General features: G+C 47.8%; 1 protein-coding gene across 1 annotated transcript; it reads left to right on the forward strand.

Annotated features, from left to right (window-relative positions):
* The first annotated feature begins 9,669 nt into the window (after window positions 1-9,669).
* TUBB1 (tubulin beta 1 class VI) lies at window positions 9,670-15,893 on the forward strand. The gene is made up of 4 exons (XM_081292333.1): window positions 9,670-9,797; window positions 13,389-13,497; window positions 14,062-14,172; window positions 14,267-15,893. The coding sequence occupies exons 1-4, from the start codon at window positions 9,741-9,743 to the stop codon at window positions 15,343-15,345; spliced, it is 1,356 nt and encodes a 451-aa protein (XP_081148459.1). The 5' UTR covers window positions 9,670-9,740; the 3' UTR covers window positions 15,346-15,893.
* Window positions 15,894-18,127: the final 2,234 nt, after the last annotated feature.

Below are 18,127 nucleotides of genomic sequence, written 5' to 3' on the forward strand. Positions count from 1 at the left end.
AGCCGCGGGCAGAGCCTCCCTTCCTGGCCCCGGTCACCCGAACTCGGGGTCATGTACCGGGTCACGGAGCCAGACCTCAGACCTGACCTAGCCACCTACGACAGCGTGGTCAAGTGGCTTCAACTGAGCGCGCTATTGTCAAACAACTCACTTCTGGGGTCCTGGTACCTTGGGGTGGGGACTGCAACTTTGATGGTCAGCCCGAGTCCAGGATTCCTGGGACCTAGGGATCTGGATAGATGCCCCCAGCATCCCAATTAGGCCATCGCTCCATAGGGATGTCCCCAGGTCCTGAGAAGAGGCCGCCTTTCCTACACAATCATGTCCTGATCTGGCTTTCTGAACTCCCTTTCCCAGAGACCCACTGCCTTTCTGGGGAGATGATTATCTCTCACAGAGAAGGAAAGGCCAGAGCCTTCTAGAGCATGCCCCTAAAGGAAAATTTCACTACGCACATAAATCAGGAGCTCTGCATTCCGGCTTCCAAGGATGCTTGGAAAGGTTTCCTGCTAACCAAGTCCTCCACAGACCAATGAGGAACAGAAAGCAGAAGTGGGACGCACAGGACTCCTTTCTTAATTGAAGAGTTTTTCCCTCCCGCCTACTCCCCGTGGGTGGTGATCACCCTCAGCAAGTCACAAAATGGCCTTCTCCATTTGGTAGAAGGGCCCAGGCATTTTGTTCCAGGCCTTGATATGAGGTTCCTGGTACAGGGTCCTCAGAAGAGCTCTTCAACCTTTCCCACACTCCTGACACGCCAGCCCTCCCCTGCCTCTGTCTAGTGGGAATCAAGAATGGTCATGGCTGCCTCCTGGCCTGCTGGCTGCTTTCAGGACCTCACCTGGAAACAACAACAGGACTGGAAAGCCTGCTGGCCACCTCCAGTCAGAGCCAAGGGCCAGGCAAAACTTAATAGCCCTCAATTTCTGGCCTAGTTCCTGAAAAGTGGTCTCTGAGAAAGAGTGAGGACATGGGGCTCTGTTAGGTCTTGTCTACTTGAGAAGTCACAGTAATGAGCCAGTTGTGAAGCGGTGGGTGGGTGAGGCTCTTTCAAGGTCCCAGGAAAAATTCTCCAGTTTGAACTGGAGGGTAGGTGAACTTACTTTCTGCCTCCCCAGGTCATTTCTCCCCAGCAGGAGCACTGGGTTTGGCCTCTATGCCCCTCTGGGTATATGAGGAGGGGGAAGGGAGTTTGCTTTCTCTTGCCTTGATGACTGAAGAGAACTGGGTGATTCACAGGAGGAAGAGGGCTGGGCTCTGTTGGTCCTGCAGTGTCCTCCAGGAGGGGTCTGCTGGAGTGGTGGGCTCTTTGTTTCCTCTAGAGAAAGAGCTTGAGGCTGGGAATGTAGCTCAGCGGTAGAACCTGAACTCGACATTCTTGAGGCCCCGAGTTCAATCGCTAGCAACACAACATGCAACACACACACACACACACACAAAGGAAAGAGGGAAGGGAGGGAGAGTTAGGGAAAAGGAAGAGGGAAGAAGAGAAGAGGAAAGGAAGAAAGAAGAGCTTAAAAACTCACTGTTAGTAGGGTAACGGGGTGGTGGGGACCCATCCAGATCTAGACTGTAGGATCAAATGCTAGAGCCCACACATTCTACAACACAGAAAACGGGAGGCCCCTGATGAAAACACTTACTCCGGACTTAGCCTCTGCCACCTGGGCTGTGACACCCAGAGCCCTCACCCCTAACACTGCTTGGAAACACATTCAAGTTACAAGCTTTTCCATTTGTGTGGCATTGAGAAGTCCGGGATGCTCCAAGGACTGTCAGGGCCTACAACATGGACATGTGACCCCAGCAGTCACACAGAGCTCCCAGCTCAGAAGGGCCCCACATCAGGTGCAATGGGGTGGGGGAACCACCACTAGGTTCACTTTTCTCTGGGCCCTGTAAACCATGCAGCAGCCTGGTGATAGCAGTGTTCCCTGCCTGCCTACCCTGTGGTGGGGTCTGGACTCTGCGTTCTCTCTCCTGCACCCTAAGGCTAAGTCACAAGGCATCATTTATCTGAGGAATCTCAGTGCCGGTGAGGGAAGGACATTTTCAGGCTGTAAGGAACAGGACATTCAACACTGACAAGTTGTGACCTGGTGGAGTTTCCCAAATAGAGAACTCAGTGATAGGAGGGCAGCCCAGGAGAGTAGGGCAGGGAGTCCCCACACTGAATCTGTGATTCTTCAGGCCAAGAGGAAGGAAGTGAGACTTGCTGTGACTCCCTCGATGTCTGCTTTGTCAGCTCCTTGTGACAGGCCAGACACAGCAAAGCCCAGAACATCAAGACTCTTCCCCTCCGAGCTCAGCTCTGACTGTTAAATGCATGTCCACCTTCCTGCTCTGAGCAGCTGGTTGACCACTGGGCCTTGGGTGGTCCTTTAAGCGAGGTTCCCAAGACTGCCCTGTTGTGGGGCAGCCACCAATCCATCAAACTCAAATTCTGGTGTAGCTATTAGTGAAGGGTCTCAGTTCTCCGGAGGACACACGGATGAAATGAGAAGGTCATTGGGACCAAGGTGGAGGAGGGCCATACTTAGCAGGACAGGGCCTGTGGCTGCATTTATCCTTCTTGGAGGTTGAGTTGATGTCTAGGGCTCTCTCTCCCTTTAGGGCAGACTCACCTGCCTGGCAGCCTGGGAACTCCTAGAAATCTGAAAGGTGTGTTCTCACCTGACACCACTCAGGTGCCACTGAGGTTGCTTTGTGGATTGTGACTCATCTCATTTGGGTTGGAAGTGAGGAGGCCCAGGGCAGGGCTGTCACTCTGTACCCAGGAGGCCCTGCTTGCCTAAGCATTACTTCCAGCAGCCGTTCAGACTAGGCTGTTGTGCACTCTGCCTGCAGCTTAGCTTCTGCCAACAGACACTCAGGAGCTAGGTGTCTCCCAGAAACCACCATAAAGTTCTTTGCCTGAGAAACTGGCCACCTGCCCTGGATTTTTCTTTTCAGAGGTACCTGAGTCATTCTTGCTCCCAGCGGTGCTTAAGAGTAGAGGGCGGGGCCAATTCAGATATTCTGGAGACCCACTGCTACCTGTCTTGGTCGTGGCCAGAAAACATCTGGGGCCAGAAAACAGTGGTGTCATTCATCAGAGATGGCCTGTTCTCATCACTTGTCATAATTCGGGGGGGGGTGTCCCCTTCAGCCTTTAGGCTTTGGCACAACTGTGTGTGTGTGTGTGTGTGGTGGCCACAGGGAGTGGGCACAGTAAGATGCTATCGCTCCATTTCACAGGTGGGAAGACTGAGCCTTTAGCAAGGTCAAAGGCCTACACTTAGCATGAGGTCTTAGGTACAGATTTGAAGGTAGACTTTTTTTTTAATATCCCATCAAGTTTTCTGGCAAACATGATCCAAGGCCACAGACACAAAAGCCTATTCATTTCTAAAAATAAAGTTGATTTACCCCTCATCCTCAAACAGAACAGCACATGCATTTCATACATAGGCCAGATCCAGCCCACCTTCCAGCCTAAGGAGGAGGATACAGATGAGTCTTAGTTCACTGTGGAGAGGCCTCAACATCTTTCCTCCCCTTCTTCCTTCGCGCTCTGTTGTCTGGCTTCCACCCGGCAGGCTGCAGACATTTCCTATTATTCCACATTCCTGAGTAGAGCCACATCCTGGATACGGCATTTGTTTTGATGGCTGCTGGCAGTGTTTGGTGGCCAGCTGGTTTTGCAGGGCACGATGGCTTCCTCACCAGCGCCTCTTCACCCCTTGGTCCCTGGCCAGAGCCTCAGGCCAGCTCCTAGACTCCTAGGATGTGAAGGCCTTCTTGTGAACCTTCTGGACCCTGCCACCTTCCCTGGGCACATGGTGCATCATGCCCCGGCCTGGTTGCACAGTGACCTGCTACACGCACACATGTGCTTGGAGTGGGGGTAGCTCCTTAGGGTCCCATTCATGAGGTGGGCCTTGTCATCATCACTGCTGGGACATGGCACCTGCAGCCTGGCATGGATGTGTGTGGCCCACTTACCTGCAAACTGTGATTCACCCGGTGGAATTTGTTTGCCCTCTAAAGTTGGGCTGTCGGCATGAATTTGTTGAGCATCTAGCATGTGCCAGACTTCTGTTTTCAGCTGTGGGATGCAGCAGTGAACAGGTCTCTGCCTGTGAGCAGCTTGCATTCTGCAGAGGGAGCAGACAGAGGAGCTTGAAGAGTAGAAAGTACTTGGAAGTTGAGAAAATGGAGAATCCTAGTGACTGGGGCCTCTGGGGAGTTTGCTCTGGGACTGTTCTCTAGGTATCCTATGAGTTGGGATTGAATCATGAGGCCACAGCCATGGAATGAGCTGGAAGGAGACTTCTTATGTAGAGGGAAGAGTACATAAACAGACCTTGGCATGTGAACATGTCTGGCAGATGTGATGACCCAGAGGCAGCCCATGGGGAGTCTCAGGAGGGTTGTCAGACAGCAGGCTGCAGGGATGGCAGCTGCTGCCCCTGGTGCATTGGTGCCAGACCTCTACTACCTGGCTGGGCCTTCACCCCTCTCTCTTGCTTCCTCGTCCGTCCGTCTCCTGGCTCAGTGTTTTCAAATCTCTGTCTCATGTGAAGGAACACATCGCCATATACAAGGTTTGGGTTGTCACTAGTTTCAGGAGGGCTTGTTGGGCTCTGGTGGCTGTGGGAAGGACAGCTTGGAAGGAGGTGGCCTGACTTGTGAGGGGCTAATTAGTGTGGCTACAGAGGGGACAGCCAGTGTCCATGAAGCCATAGTATTGCTGGAGAGGTGAGAGCAAGGGCAGGACGCAGCCCAGAGGTGAGGTGAGGCCTGCCAGGAGCATCGAGGCTGCATGGCTGCCTGACTGGAGGCCAGATGGCCAGACTGCCTCCTGATGCCTCAGATTTGTCCCCCTGGACAAAGGGGTCTGAAGACTTGTCATCTGTGGTTGGCTCTGTCACATTAGCCTGAGGTTTTGGCAAGTCAGTTCCCTTCCTGGGTCTCTGTCTCTATCTCTATCTCTATCTCTGTGGTGGTAGTGATAATGGTGATGATGGGGCGGTGGTGGTGATGGTGGTGGTAGTAATAGTGATGATGATGTGATGTGGTGGTAGTGGTGAAAATGGTGGTGGTGGTGTGCAGGCCAAACATGGGACAGATGGTGGCAGAGAAGTGCATGAAGTCCAGCAGGATGAAAAGCAAGTGCTCTTGTCACCCTCCAAACCCCTGGAGGACCAGGCCCACACTTTGTGCTTTTCTAAGGAACATCAAGTCTCCCAAACAACACTCTGCTAATATTTGCTTGACAAATGAATGAATTTCTGAGACTCACACAATAGACTTCTTGGACCCGGGGGGCTTGCAGAATTATATATTTTTGTTTGATTTTGACTCCAGGTGCTCACAGGTATTATACTGATCTCTGTTGACACCACAGAACATTGCTTATCAGTAGTTGCACATCTTGGGAGATGGGAAAGAGATAATTGAGAGGGTCCATATGTTTGTCATCTTTGGGGTACAGCAGTTCAAAGGAAGTGGTGCATTGTGTGTGTGGTGGGTCGTGTCTTCTCCTGTAAGTCAGAGTTGCACAGCTCAGGAGGCTGGTTTTCAAGCTGGTTAAGAGATGGCCAAGCATTTCCACAGTCTGGGGCTGCAGGATGGGCTGGGAAGATGAGTGGCCCAGTGAGCCCTGTGTGGTGTGGGCACCACAGACATTTCAGCTGGACAAAGAGGTGGAGGACTTCTCCATGGAGCTGAGTAGCCTGGCTTAGCCCCTGTCCTCTTGAAGTTACTTATTCATCTTCCTAGAACTTTCTTTTTTTCAGGAAGAGAACACACATAGAGGCAGAGTGCAACAAAGTAGAGCTCAGCTCATCTAGGGGGCTGCCCACACCCGCTGAGTCACTCATAATGGCCCCTCAGATGTCATTTTCTTGCTAAGACATTTGGAAAAATTTCTGCTTCTGAATCACAAGCAAACACTATAATTCAACAGTCTTCTCTGAGTTATTCAAGGAACTTCAATGCACTCAGAAGTAGAAGATCAGGGTGGGTGAACTCAATGAATTCTCTGAGTACTCTGTTTTTCTCCTAATTATATTTCCTTTGCCAAGTAGAGGATGCACCATCTGACCCCTGGGGACATCTTCTAGGGGAAGTCTGGAAAGGGCTGATGGGGGTTTCTGGGTGACGCTTGGTTTTTCTTATCTTCATAGTTCTATTCCCATAATAGAACCAAGTGTCATCTAGGAAGAGGCCAATCTTCTTCTTGTGGAGGCTGATTGCAGTAGCCCGCGGGAGGAGACATGTCCAGGGCATGTGCGGCTGGCCCTGGCTTGCAGGTTTCTTGGCTTCTGCTTCTGAGTCACGTGGAAACACTGTAATTCAGCAACCCAGGTGTGCATGGTGCCCGGTGTGTGTGTGTGTGTGGAGCTCTGCCCCGGCCCTCTGCCTTGTGGGTAATGCCTGGGGAAGCTCTGCTCTTGAGCAGTTAGTGCAACCCTGTCTTGGTCGTGGCCAGAAAACATCTGGGGGCAGAAAACAGTGGTGTCATTCATCAGAGATGGCCTGTTCTCATCATTTGACATAATTCAGGGCTGGGTGTCCCCTTCAGCCTGGCAGGGGAGCAGGCCTCAGGGGGGATGAGTCCTGGAAAGGACTACTCCTCTGGGGCTGGGGTAAGGCACTAGGTAGTCACCACTTCACTGGCTTGCAGCAGACTGGCAGTCACAGGAGGACTCCTTCCTCAGGAGAACAGGTACCTTCACAAGAAGGGCAGAGGCAGGATGACTGCCTCACAGGTGGCTGCTTTCCCTACCCCCAGCTGTGCCCAGGCTTTGTCACCCTGAGTGCAGGAGCCCAGCCAGGCAGTCCCGCCACAGGTGTGGGATGAACAGGCCTGTCTTCAAGTGAAGCCGAGGCTGGCTTGAAGTCTGCCAGCTGCCAGGTGTGCGGGGTCAGCTAGCATGCCTGGTCCTCACAGCTGACTGTGACTCGGGGACCCTTATCTGGTTTACAGATGGAAAAACCCAGGATAAGGGAGGAGATGGGCCCCTTCGGTGGCGGAACTGGGCTTCAGCCGGGGGACCTGCCAACTCCCCCGCCCGGCATCTGCCCCCACCCCATCCTCTCTGCAGCTCAGTGTCCAAAGCTCAGCACCAGCCGAGACTGAACAAACACTGCCCGCAATACAGGAATCAAAGCAAACAGGGCTCCTCTCTTTTCTCCCTTTTGCCAACTGCCCCATTAACAGAAAAGCTTTTTAAGCTCCCATCTGGAAACCTGGCCTTTCCCTCCCTAAGCAAACGGAGAGACCAAGAGACCGAGAGGAATGCGCCGTGGGGAGGGGTGGGAAGCACACTGGGCCCTGCGCATACAGCGAAGAGTGAACACAGGGAGATCAAAACTGCCCTCCGGCCCAGCCCAGTGGTCCCTGCAGCGAGGCGGAATGTGGCCACACGGCCCCTTTCAGCAGCTCTGCCTCAGAGGCCGTGCCCATGGCTTCCCATAATAGCTCATTGAGGCCATTCCCTTCTGATCTGCTCCTGAGGGGCAGGTTTCTTGGATCAGTTTATACTTCCAGCCTAGACCACCTCTTAGGGAATGGCGCGAAAAGTCCTTGGGCACTGTGTCCCCACCGGCCATCAGAAGGCCATACTTTTGTGTAAATACATTATTGGCTCCAAGAAAAGTTGCCATTCTGAACATCACTGCTCAAACCCACCCAGCTGCCAGTGTGAACTCAACAAACATTTACTGAGGCCCTGTTATGTATCAGGCACTTTGGGGACTCAAAGGTGACATGACACCGGCAGCTCCCCGGCTGGTAGGGAGATAAGGCACGTGTCTAAGCAGTTAGCAAACAGGAGAGCCCATGGTCATCCACTGGTCATTCAGTGCTCCGGTCCTGGGCACACAGAGGGGTCTCTGGAGAAGGAGCAGCCATGAGACCCCCAAGGAGCTGTTTTTGGGCTTTGGAGGGTCTGGCAGGCAGGGGAGCCCCCTGAGAGGGACGAGTAGAGTAGCCTACCACTAGGGAGGCTTGGCGTGGAGGACAGGCTAGCTTCTGAGGGTACTGAACTGTGCCTCTGTGTGTATTTCTTAATTTGTCAGGAATACAGAGGAACACAGATGGGTTTCTTCCTCCTGAGTTTACACGTTCTTCTCTTTACCTCTGGATGGTGGGTGTCTGGACCAGAAGCATCCAAGAATCATGTGATAATTCAGATTTGAGTAGAAAGAAATCTGAACCATACAGTCATGTTGCAAAAGTGCAAACTTTATACCTTGAAGAAATTCACCTTGCCGCCCTTGCTTTCCTGTGATCTCCAGGTTGAGGGCTTTATTACTGGGTCTTTGTTAGAGTGAGTTGCTGGCAGTGTCATGACCTGACCTTCAAGTGGTCCGCACTGTGGTTCCTCCTGGAAAGGAGGACTCCCACACACACACCCACTGTGCTGTGGTCAGAGTCACAGGACAGAAGGTGGGCGCAATATCATCCAGTAGTCAAGTCTGTGTCTGAATTTTGACAAAAGTCCTCAGGGTGGCCTTTGCCCTTCTGTGGGATGAAGCCAGGACCCATGGTGCTCTTAAATCAATCTGGAGGACCACATGCTGGACCTGGCATTCTCAGATCAAATCCCCTGCTGCAGGTCTGGGCTGCTCCTCAGGTTCGGAGCCCAGATCCTTCTGTGCTGGGATTAACCTCCTTTGAGAGTGAGAGGCTACTGCTCTGAGACTCCCTTATTGGTCACCTCCCTGTGTGGGCTCCTGCCTGCACCTTGAGGCCCACGAGGCCTATGGGACATACACAGAGTACAGGGCTCAGGCTAGTCACAGGGCAAAGGATGCACAGCTCCTGTATGGGCCCCTGAGGGCAAGAACTCCAGGTTTGGGCTCTGGTAAGGTCACTGATCTGGTTGGGACATGGAGGGACAGCCTCATGGACTTCTTACTTTGAGTCCAATGTCACGTTGTCCTGTGGGATGTTTTCCCAGGTCCTGTCATAGCACGGGGTTGTAAGGACCAAGGACTGGAAGGGACTGGGAGGACAGCTGGGGTCAGATTGGGAAAGGCCTGGAGGCCAAGCAGTGTCCCTGAACTTTCTCTCTCAATGGAGTTTTCTTGAGCTCCTAAGACTCATGGGTCACCTTCCAATGGTGGTCAAGTTCATCATCATTTTACTACATAAGTACTAATTATTTTTTCCATTAACAATAAAATTCAAAACTTAAATAATAAAAAAAATCCCCCCACATTCCCTCGGATATTACCACATACCACAAGTGGTTTTCAAATCACTCCCTGGGAAATTCAGCCAAAGACGAGGTCAACTGTTGAGTTCAGACAACTGATAACTTGCACAGGCAAGACCCTGTGCAGGTGGTCCCAGCCACCGCAGCAAGCTGGGAGCCATGGCTATCATCATGTTCAGGCATCAGAGCTGGCACCAGTGCCCACTCGCCACCAGGGCAAGGCCTGTGAGGTGCAGTTCAGGCACCACACAGAGGTGGCCCCCCATCTTGCACTCCTGCTCTGGGAAATGACTGGGCAATATTCTGTCAGGAAAGGAAGGACAACCCATCTGGAAGGTTGATAGGCAGAGAGCTGAGAGGGTTAGGGCTGGGCTGTGGACTGGACACACCCCTGGGCCAACTGCAAGGGTGGTCTGAAAGCTGGTCTCATCCCTGCAATGACCAAAGTCACAACTGGCTCTCGCTGGTGAACAGTGGGTCTCCTGGAGTCTGAGCATCCCAAGAAGAGCTGACCCTTGGGTTCAAAGCAAGATGCGGGAAATCGTGCACATTCAAATCGGCCAGTGTGGCAACCAGATTGGAGCCAAGGTAGGTAAAGGCTGACTGCTGACCAGGTCCCCCAGACCCATAAATACCCCAGCTGGCAGGGAGACAGTGGCCTTGCAGATGCAGGCACTTGCTGAGGACTTGGTTTATTAAACAGATCTTTAGTTACAGAGACACAGAAGCTATTAAAGGCTGAGAGGATTAGTTTAACTAATGCTAATTTGGTCCATAATTTCATGTATGTAATTCCTGTCAGTCATTTCATTTATATATTTTTTCTTTTGGTACTGGGGACTAGACACACTGAGCTACATCCCAGCCCCCTATCTTTTTGTTTGAGACAGGGTCTTACCAAGTTACTGAGTGCCTTGCTAAGTTGCTGAGACCCTTAAAACTTGGAATCCTCTTGCCTCAGCCTCCTAAATTGTAGGGATTATAGGTATGACCACCACCATTTTACTTTTATCATCTTAGAAATAAACTTTTTATTTCTAACAACAGTAATTTGTCTCAAATGAGGATTTTCAAATTTGTTGGGAAGTTTTTTAGACCTTATTGTTACAGTGTCTTTTCCCTCCCCTCCCATGTTCATGCTATTAAAAAAATTGTTTTATTTAGTATGCAACAGGAAATTAAAGAGGTAAACCCAAAATAAAGTTTTTGTGTATAGTGGCAGAAATAATTAAAATACTTCCTTTAAGGTATGAGATATTTTATCATACCTAAAAGCTTGTTAACCCTCTTCCTTTTTGAGATTGCATAATATTCCATGATATGGATAGACCACATTTTGTCTATATATTCATCCATTAGTGAACACTTGGATTATTTCTCCTCTACTCCTTCTGCTTAAATTTCTCTACAAAATACCTGACTCGATTGGCTAAAACCAAAAAGACAGGTGCTTCAGCTCAATCCTCATTGTAGTATAAACAACTGGACTCTGCAACACCCAGATAACTTGTTCTCTTTGCTATTTTGAAATCACTTCTACCAGGTGCACACCTATAATCCCAGCATTTTAGGAGGCTGAAGTAGGATTGAAAGTTTGAGGACAGCCTTGGTAGCTTAGTAAGACCCTGTCTCAAAAGAAAGCCCCAAAGGACTGGAGTGTAGCTCAGTGGTAGAGGGGTAGTCTAGCATATGTGAGGCCCTATGTTCAATCCACAGTAGTCCAAAAAGAAAATTACTTTTACTAGAATGAATTGCATTAAAAGTAAGATTTTAAAACACTTCCATTAGGAGGCCTTACTTTTTACAGAGCAGCATTTCTCACAATAGCCAAAAGGCAGAAATAATCCAAATGTTCACTGATGGATGAATGTATAGATGAAATGTAGTCTATCCATATCATGGAATATTATGCAGTCTCAAAAAGTAAGAGAGTTAAAAAGCTTTTAGGTAAAATAACATCCCACAAAGTAAACAGTTAAGAAAACAATTCCTGGTACAGTTCTGTAGTATTAAGTGTCTTCATAGTATTGTATATCCAAACTCCAAAATGTTTTTCATTTTATAGAACAGAAACTCTGTCCCTATTAAACACTAACTCTGTCCCTGTTAAACCCATTTCCCTCCAGGCTCCAGGAGCCAATGTTCTACTTTCTGCCTCTGTGAATCTGACCACTCTTATTTAGATGGAACCATCTAGTATTTGTCCTTTCGTGACTGGCTTATTTCACGCAGCATCAACATCCTCAATCTTTACCAGTTTTGATCATCATCTCTCCATGGGCTGACCCTTGGGTTGTTCCACCTCTTAGCTATTTTGAGAAAGGTTGCTATGAATTCAGGTCTGTAAGTGCAGGTCTTTTAAACTGAAGGCAAAGAATTTTACAGCTGGAATACTAGTTATGGTCCTTCCATGCCACAGTGACAAGACATTCATAGCTAACACAGAAATGGGGAGCCCCCTGCTCTGACATTGCAAGATAACATGGAGAGAGGCCCTGGAGAGGAAGTGCATGGTGGAGATAGGGTAAGCTCTTGGCCTGGGTGGTGCTGCCCAGTGGTTAGAATCCAACAGTGACTTCTTACTTGGGGCTATAAGGACTTTAAGACACATTCAATTGTGGTGTCTCAGAACTTCAGTGTATTTACTCTTTCACTCCCAGGACATGCCATAATTTACTATAAAATTGAGCCGATTTAATTTTTATTTATAGCCTATTTTAAGACCATGACTGGAGTCAAGGTGTCATTTACAAACTTAGTTGGGAAAACACCCTTGAGGAGGTCTTGACAAATGAGTATGTTTTGATTGCACTTTAACACATGCTTTTCCAGGTCATCAAAGGGGCCACCTAGTAATGGCTTCCATATTGAGAACAGGGTATGTAGCTACATCAACAAATACTGTACATGTGATTGGAAGGGCAGAATGCTTCATAGCTGCAAGACAACAGCTAATGCATAATTTTGAATCACATGCATGCCTGATCATCAAAAATGCATATTACTTAAAATTGTGCACAAGGTCCTGGTTATGCACTTTTGGGAAAACTTCATGAAAGAAATCTCCAAAGTGAAATGAGATATTATTGTGAAATTTGATAAGAATTCAGTTCATTTTCACTTAATGGAATCCACACTTGAGTAACTCAGAGCACTACAAGGTGAAAGTAGAGACATGTTGTCTGATGTGAAATTATGAAGTGATGTGTCCAACAGCCTGGATTTATTTATTTATTTATTTATGGTACTGGGGATTGAACCCAGCGATGCTTAACCACTGAGCCACATCCCCAGTCCTTTTTTTTTTTTTAAAGAGAGAGAGAGAGAGAGAGAGAGAGAGAGAGAGAATTTTTTAATATTTATTTTTTAGTTTTTGGCGGACACAACATTTTTGTTTGTATGTGGTGCTGAGGATTGAACCCGGGCCGCACGCATGCCAGGCGAGCAAGCTACTGCTTGAGCCACATCCCCAGCCCATCCTTTTTGTTTTTTAATATAATTTTTTAAATTGTAGTTGGATAACTTTATTTTGTTTATTTATTTTTTTTTTTATGTGGTGCTGAGGATTGAACCCAGTGCCTCACAGGTGTGAGGCAAGTGCTCTACTGCTGAGCCACAACCCCAGCCTCATCCCCTTTCCTTTTTTATTTATTTATTTATTTATTTTTCAGATAGGGTCTTGCTAAGTTGCCAGGTGGGCTTTCAACATGTTGTTCTCCTGCCTCAGCCTCTGGAGCCTCTGCAATTACAGGTGTGGCCACCACGCCTAGCAATAGCCTGAATTTAATAGAACAATCCAATTTAGTATTTTATGTGTTTGATATTTTACTGCAGGAGTTCAAGCTGGTATAAAATTCAATATTCATATTTATACTTAGTACAGGCAAAACCCAAGAAATTCCCTGGTCATTTATGAATTGGTCCTTTCTTTTTTTTTTTTTTTAAAGAGAGAGTGAGAGAGGAGAGAGAGAGAATTTTTAATATTTATTTTTTAGTTCTCGGCAGACACAACATCTTTGTTGGTATGTGGTGCTGAGGATCGAACCCCGGCCACACGCATGCTAGGCGAGCGCGCTACCGCTTGAGCCACATCCCCAGCCCTGAATTGGTCCTTTCTGATGCCCTCTGGGCTTTCACAGATCCTTGTCTATACTGACTTAACCCTACTCTTACTTTCAGTTCTGGGAGGTGATTGGTGAGGAACACGGGATCGACTGTGCTGGGAGTGACCTCGGGGCATCTGCTTTGCAGCTGGAAAGAATCAGTGTGTACTACAACGAAGCCTACGGTAGGGCTGGTGGGCTGCAGTTGGTGGTGGCCCAACAACCAGGAAGCAGACAGAAGAGGAGCAAAGGCTTTGGGAATCCAAGCATCAAATGAGTGTTATCCCATCTAGAACAGGCAGACAGGCAGGCAGCTGAATCTCCAGAGTGGGGTCCCCACCCCTGTTCAAGAGGCAGGACTGGAGAGGAACTCACCAAGACCACAAGCAGATTAAGCAGCTCCTGTCCTAAAAAGGGAAATTTACAAACAAAAATTTGCAAAAATGTTTGTAAACGATAGAATCATCCAGATTGGAAGGAGCAATACAACAAACAAAGATGAGAAATGTTTTTTTTTTTCCTTGTTTGTGTGTGTGTGTGTGTGTGTGGGGGGCGGGTATTTTACAGATATGTGTGAAATGTTTTTGGGGTGAAAGATACTACAGGAGGTACTCAAATCCTGAACTATCAAAGACCCCTTTCTAGAACACCCTTGTTTTTTGGACCAGGATTACAAGGTTTCATCTTGATGAAACATTAATTTCTAGAAAAACATCAGTTTGCTGACATCTTCCTGCTGCTTTACACAGGTAAGAAGTATGTGCCCCGAGCAGTCCTGGTGGACCTGGAACCTGGGACGATGGATAGCATCCGATCCAGCAGATTAGGAGCCCTCTTTCAACCAGACAGCTTTGTGCATGGTAGGTTTTTCTAGAAGATTCCACCGGGCAGAGATGAGGATGCCTCCTACAGGTGCCCTTTCCACACATCACGCCCCCTTCCTCTTCTTTCCAGGTAACTCTGGGGCTGGCAACAACTGGGCAAAGGGCCATTATACCGAGGGAGCCGAGCTGATCGAGAACGTCATGGATGTAGTGAGGAACGAGAGCGAGAGCTGTGACTGCCTGCAGGGCTTCCAGATCGTCCACTCCCTGGGTGGGGGCACAGGCTCCGGCATGGGCACTCTGCTCATGAACAAGATCCGAGAGGAGTACCCAGACCGGATCTTAAATGCCTTCAGCGTCATGCCGTCCCCCAAAGTGTCGGACACGGTGGTGGAGCCCTACAACGCCGTGCTGTCCATCCACCAGCTGATTGAGCACGCTGATGCCTGCTTCTGCATAGACAACGAGGCACTCTACGACATCTGCTTCCGCACGCTGAAGCTGACCACGCCCACCTATGGGGACCTCAACCACCTGGTGTCCTTGACCATGAGCGGCATCACCACTTCCCTGCGCTTCCCGGGCCAGCTCAATGCAGACCTGCGCAAGCTGGCCGTGAACATGGTGCCCTTCCCTCGCCTGCACTTCTTTATGCCGGGCTTTGCCCCGCTCACCGCCCAAGGCAGCCTGCAGTACCGGGCCCTCTCCGTGGCGGAGCTCACTCAGCAGATGTTTGATGCCCGCAACACCATGGCTGCCTGTGACCCACGCCGTGGCCGCTACCTGACAGTGGCCTGCATCTTCCGGGGTAAGATGTCCACAAAGGAAGTGGACCAGCAGCTGCTCTCTGTGCAGACGAGGAACAGCAGCTGTTTCGTGGAGTGGATTCCCAACAACGTCAAGGTGGCTGTCTGTGACATCCCTCCCCGGGGGCTGAACATGGCGGCCACCTTCATAGGCAACAATACAGCCATTCAAGAGCTCTTCAGCAGGGCTTCTGAGCATTTCTCAGCCATGTTCAAAAGGAGAGCTTTTGTGCATTGGTACACCAGTGAAGGGATGGACATCAACGAGTTTGGGGAAGCCGAAAGCAACGTCCATGATTTGGTGTCCGAGTACCAACAATTTCAAGATGCCAAAGCCAATCTGGAAGAAAGTGAAGAGGTGATGGAGCAGGTAGAAACGGAAGCAGAGGAGAAGGAGCCTTAGCAGGGACAGATGCTGCAGGAGAGTCACTCACAGAAGTTTCTCCAAAGATTTGTTTCTCTCCTGCAGCACTCCATGGATGCCTTGTACTGTAGCCCAGCTACAGAGCAGGCTTTGGGGGGAGGAGGCTAATAGGTACTAGGGTCTCTGCCCAGTTATGTACTGTGAGTGGTTTGATAGTCAATGCACACTCTATTATCTTTCTCTTTTACTTTTTTTTTTTTTTTAAACAGCGAAGTGAATCCTCCTTTATTTTAAAGTGTATTGAGTCTTGACTTCAGGCCTAGCTCTAGCCAGGCAACCAGACTGCACATGTGGGTTTGCAGGAGGCCTGTGCAGTTCACTCTTAACTCTTCAGCAGCACTGTCAGGTCCTGGCATCCTAGGGCAGCCAAGACTCACCTTGGTCTCTGTCTTCCTCACTAACACTATCTGGAATCCTGCCTTCCTTGTTGCTGGCCTTCAAAAGAGGCAGGTGACCACTAGCATATGGTGATTTATAGGCTCAGGAAAGTGCCAATATCCACTAGTATACTGCATAGAGTGTATATATACCTCAACACATGAACTGGAAAGGGAAAAAGGAAAGAAAAGCCATAGTTTCCTCTGGCTAAACAGAAAAACAAGAGAGTGAAAAACACAACTAAAGCACACTGATCCTCTGATTCCAATTTCTGAATAGTTAGCTTTCAAAACACACACGTCCATTTTAAGTTTCTAATCAGTATTAGATTTCAGGAATTCACTAATAATTATCTTTGGCTTTCCTTTTATAGGCAATTTGGAAACATGCTTTCCAGTTTTATTCAGTAGTTGCCCTTCTCCCACAGCCCCTAAAACGCTGTGTGGCTTCTGTGCTCTCAGAGAAAGGGCACGCTGCATACTCGGCAACCACTCAAATGTAGGAATTAAGCAGAAATGGCTGCAGTGTCCTTCTTGGTTACGGAGGACATCGTCTCATTAGGGAACTTTTACAGTTCAAATTAATTTGCAGAAGTTGCCATAAATGTTTGCATGAGGACATAGCTTTAACCATCACAAGATTTTAATCTGCTCACATTACAACAGAACCAAATACACAAGAGCGTAATCAAATCATCCATAACTTCTTAATTACAGTTTACCTATTTCTGACACACAGCACTGTAGTTCCTTCCATACTGTGAAGGTCTTAATGGCCTTCTAGCATCACCATTGAGCTCTATTATGGGACTATGCATAACTGGTGATGGGAAAATGCTCTGACACTGACTTTAGGAAATATTTACTTGCCGGCAACTGGGTTCCCATCTCCTGATGTGCTTTTGTTATTGGCAATAATAATGGAGCAGGTGGATGGACGAGTTGCTCATTCTGGGAAATGTCACTCTTTTCTGTGTGCATCTCGAGGAAATAACTAAAATACACACCAAGAGAAAATTAGGCCTTGCCATTGGCATCTCTCACAGCCTTCTATTTACAAAATTAAAAAAGCACAAAACAATGGTTTAAAACATTTTACTTGTGTGTGGTTTGTGAAGCACTAGATTTAGTAAGAAACTACATATATGCACTCTTTTAAGTTAATAACCTTCCCAGATGCTGAAGACTTGGAGCATGTGATTATGGCAGATTCAACACACACTTCCTCTGGTACTTTCTTTCTCAAATCTAAAAAGGCAATTAAATAGATGCAAGAGAAGATATGGACTTAAGATCTTTTTAAAAAAGTTCTGTTGATTTATATTATTGTAAAGACTTTTTATTTGTTCAATAGTAATCATTAAAGTACAAAGAAATTCAATTTTAAATGGCTAAATTGCTTTATTTCAAATTAAATAAATTCCTTTTCTTAGAGCCTAACCACCCAGACTGATTAATTTGAGTAGTTAAAAATATTTCAAAATGCATCTCACCATCCCACTCCTTTGTATGATACAAATAGATTAAAACAACAACAAACTAGAAATGAGAAATTTATCCCTCCTGATTTTGAAGAACTCATTCCTTTAGTGGTTATGGTTGCTACGGCGACATTGGTTTCTCAAGAGACTGAAATAGCAGAATTATAAAATTTTAGAGCTTGTCCAATTCCTTCATTTTACACCCCAGGCCACTACAAGAGTTTATGACTGGACTCCCTCTAACATCACCCAACTAGTCTGTGAACTACCCACAACTCAGTCTGATTGAGGTCCCTACATCATTTGGTATTGTTGTCCTGCCAGTTTCCTTGCAGTCTTGGGTTTGGGGAGTTCATTTCATTATAATACTTGATGTTCAAGTTTTTTTTTTTTTTTTTTTTTTTTTAAATCAGAAAGTGCATCAAAAATTTTTTTGCTGGACAGATTTTGTCTTTTATTCAGTTCCCTACATTCTCTCCATATTACAAGCTCTGTCCCTCAGTCTTACTTCTAAACCATCCCCTCTGCCTCCCCAGTAAATAACTGGTCTCTAATCACTAGATTTGAAATAATTTACTCCTTTGCCTATTACTTTATCTGTCTGGTATTAAAAAGGCCCGACAGCCTGTGATTCATTTATTCCTATCCTCTGTAATGGAAGATGCTTCCTGCTACCTTAACCCTGGGGACTCTGGCACTTAAGAGAGATGCTTTAACTTCCTAACGGCAGGAAGACAGGCCCTTGGCAGACTCTGGGGCCTCTCTCCTGCTGCATACCCCCTTCCATTCAATCCACTGCTCCTTTTTGCATGCTGTAGTGAGAATTCAATAAAACTATAGGTCAAGTGTCGAAGGTCATTCCCAGAAGCTGAGAACAAAGATGTTTTCATCATCTTGTCCTCG

The sequence above is a fragment of the Spermophilus citellus genome, assembly GCF_964194105.1.
Source record: "Spermophilus citellus genome assembly, chromosome: 4".
NCBI classification, from domain to species: Eukaryota; Metazoa; Chordata; class Mammalia; order Rodentia; family Sciuridae; genus Spermophilus; species Spermophilus citellus.

Bases quoted from the DNA above. Each gene is read 5' to 3' on its own strand.
- TUBB1 (XM_081292333.1), top strand. From the start codon at position 9,741: ATGCGGGAAATCGTGCACATTCAAATCGGCCAGTGTGGCAACCAGATT. The intron at 13,498-14,061 runs GTAGGGCTGGTG...TGCTTTACACAG, and splicing joins GTACTACAACGAAGCCTACG to GTAAGAAGTATGTGCCCCGA. The intron at 14,173-14,266 runs GTAGGTTTTTCT...TCTTCTTTCCAG, and splicing joins ACCAGACAGCTTTGTGCATG to GTAACTCTGGGGCTGGCAAC.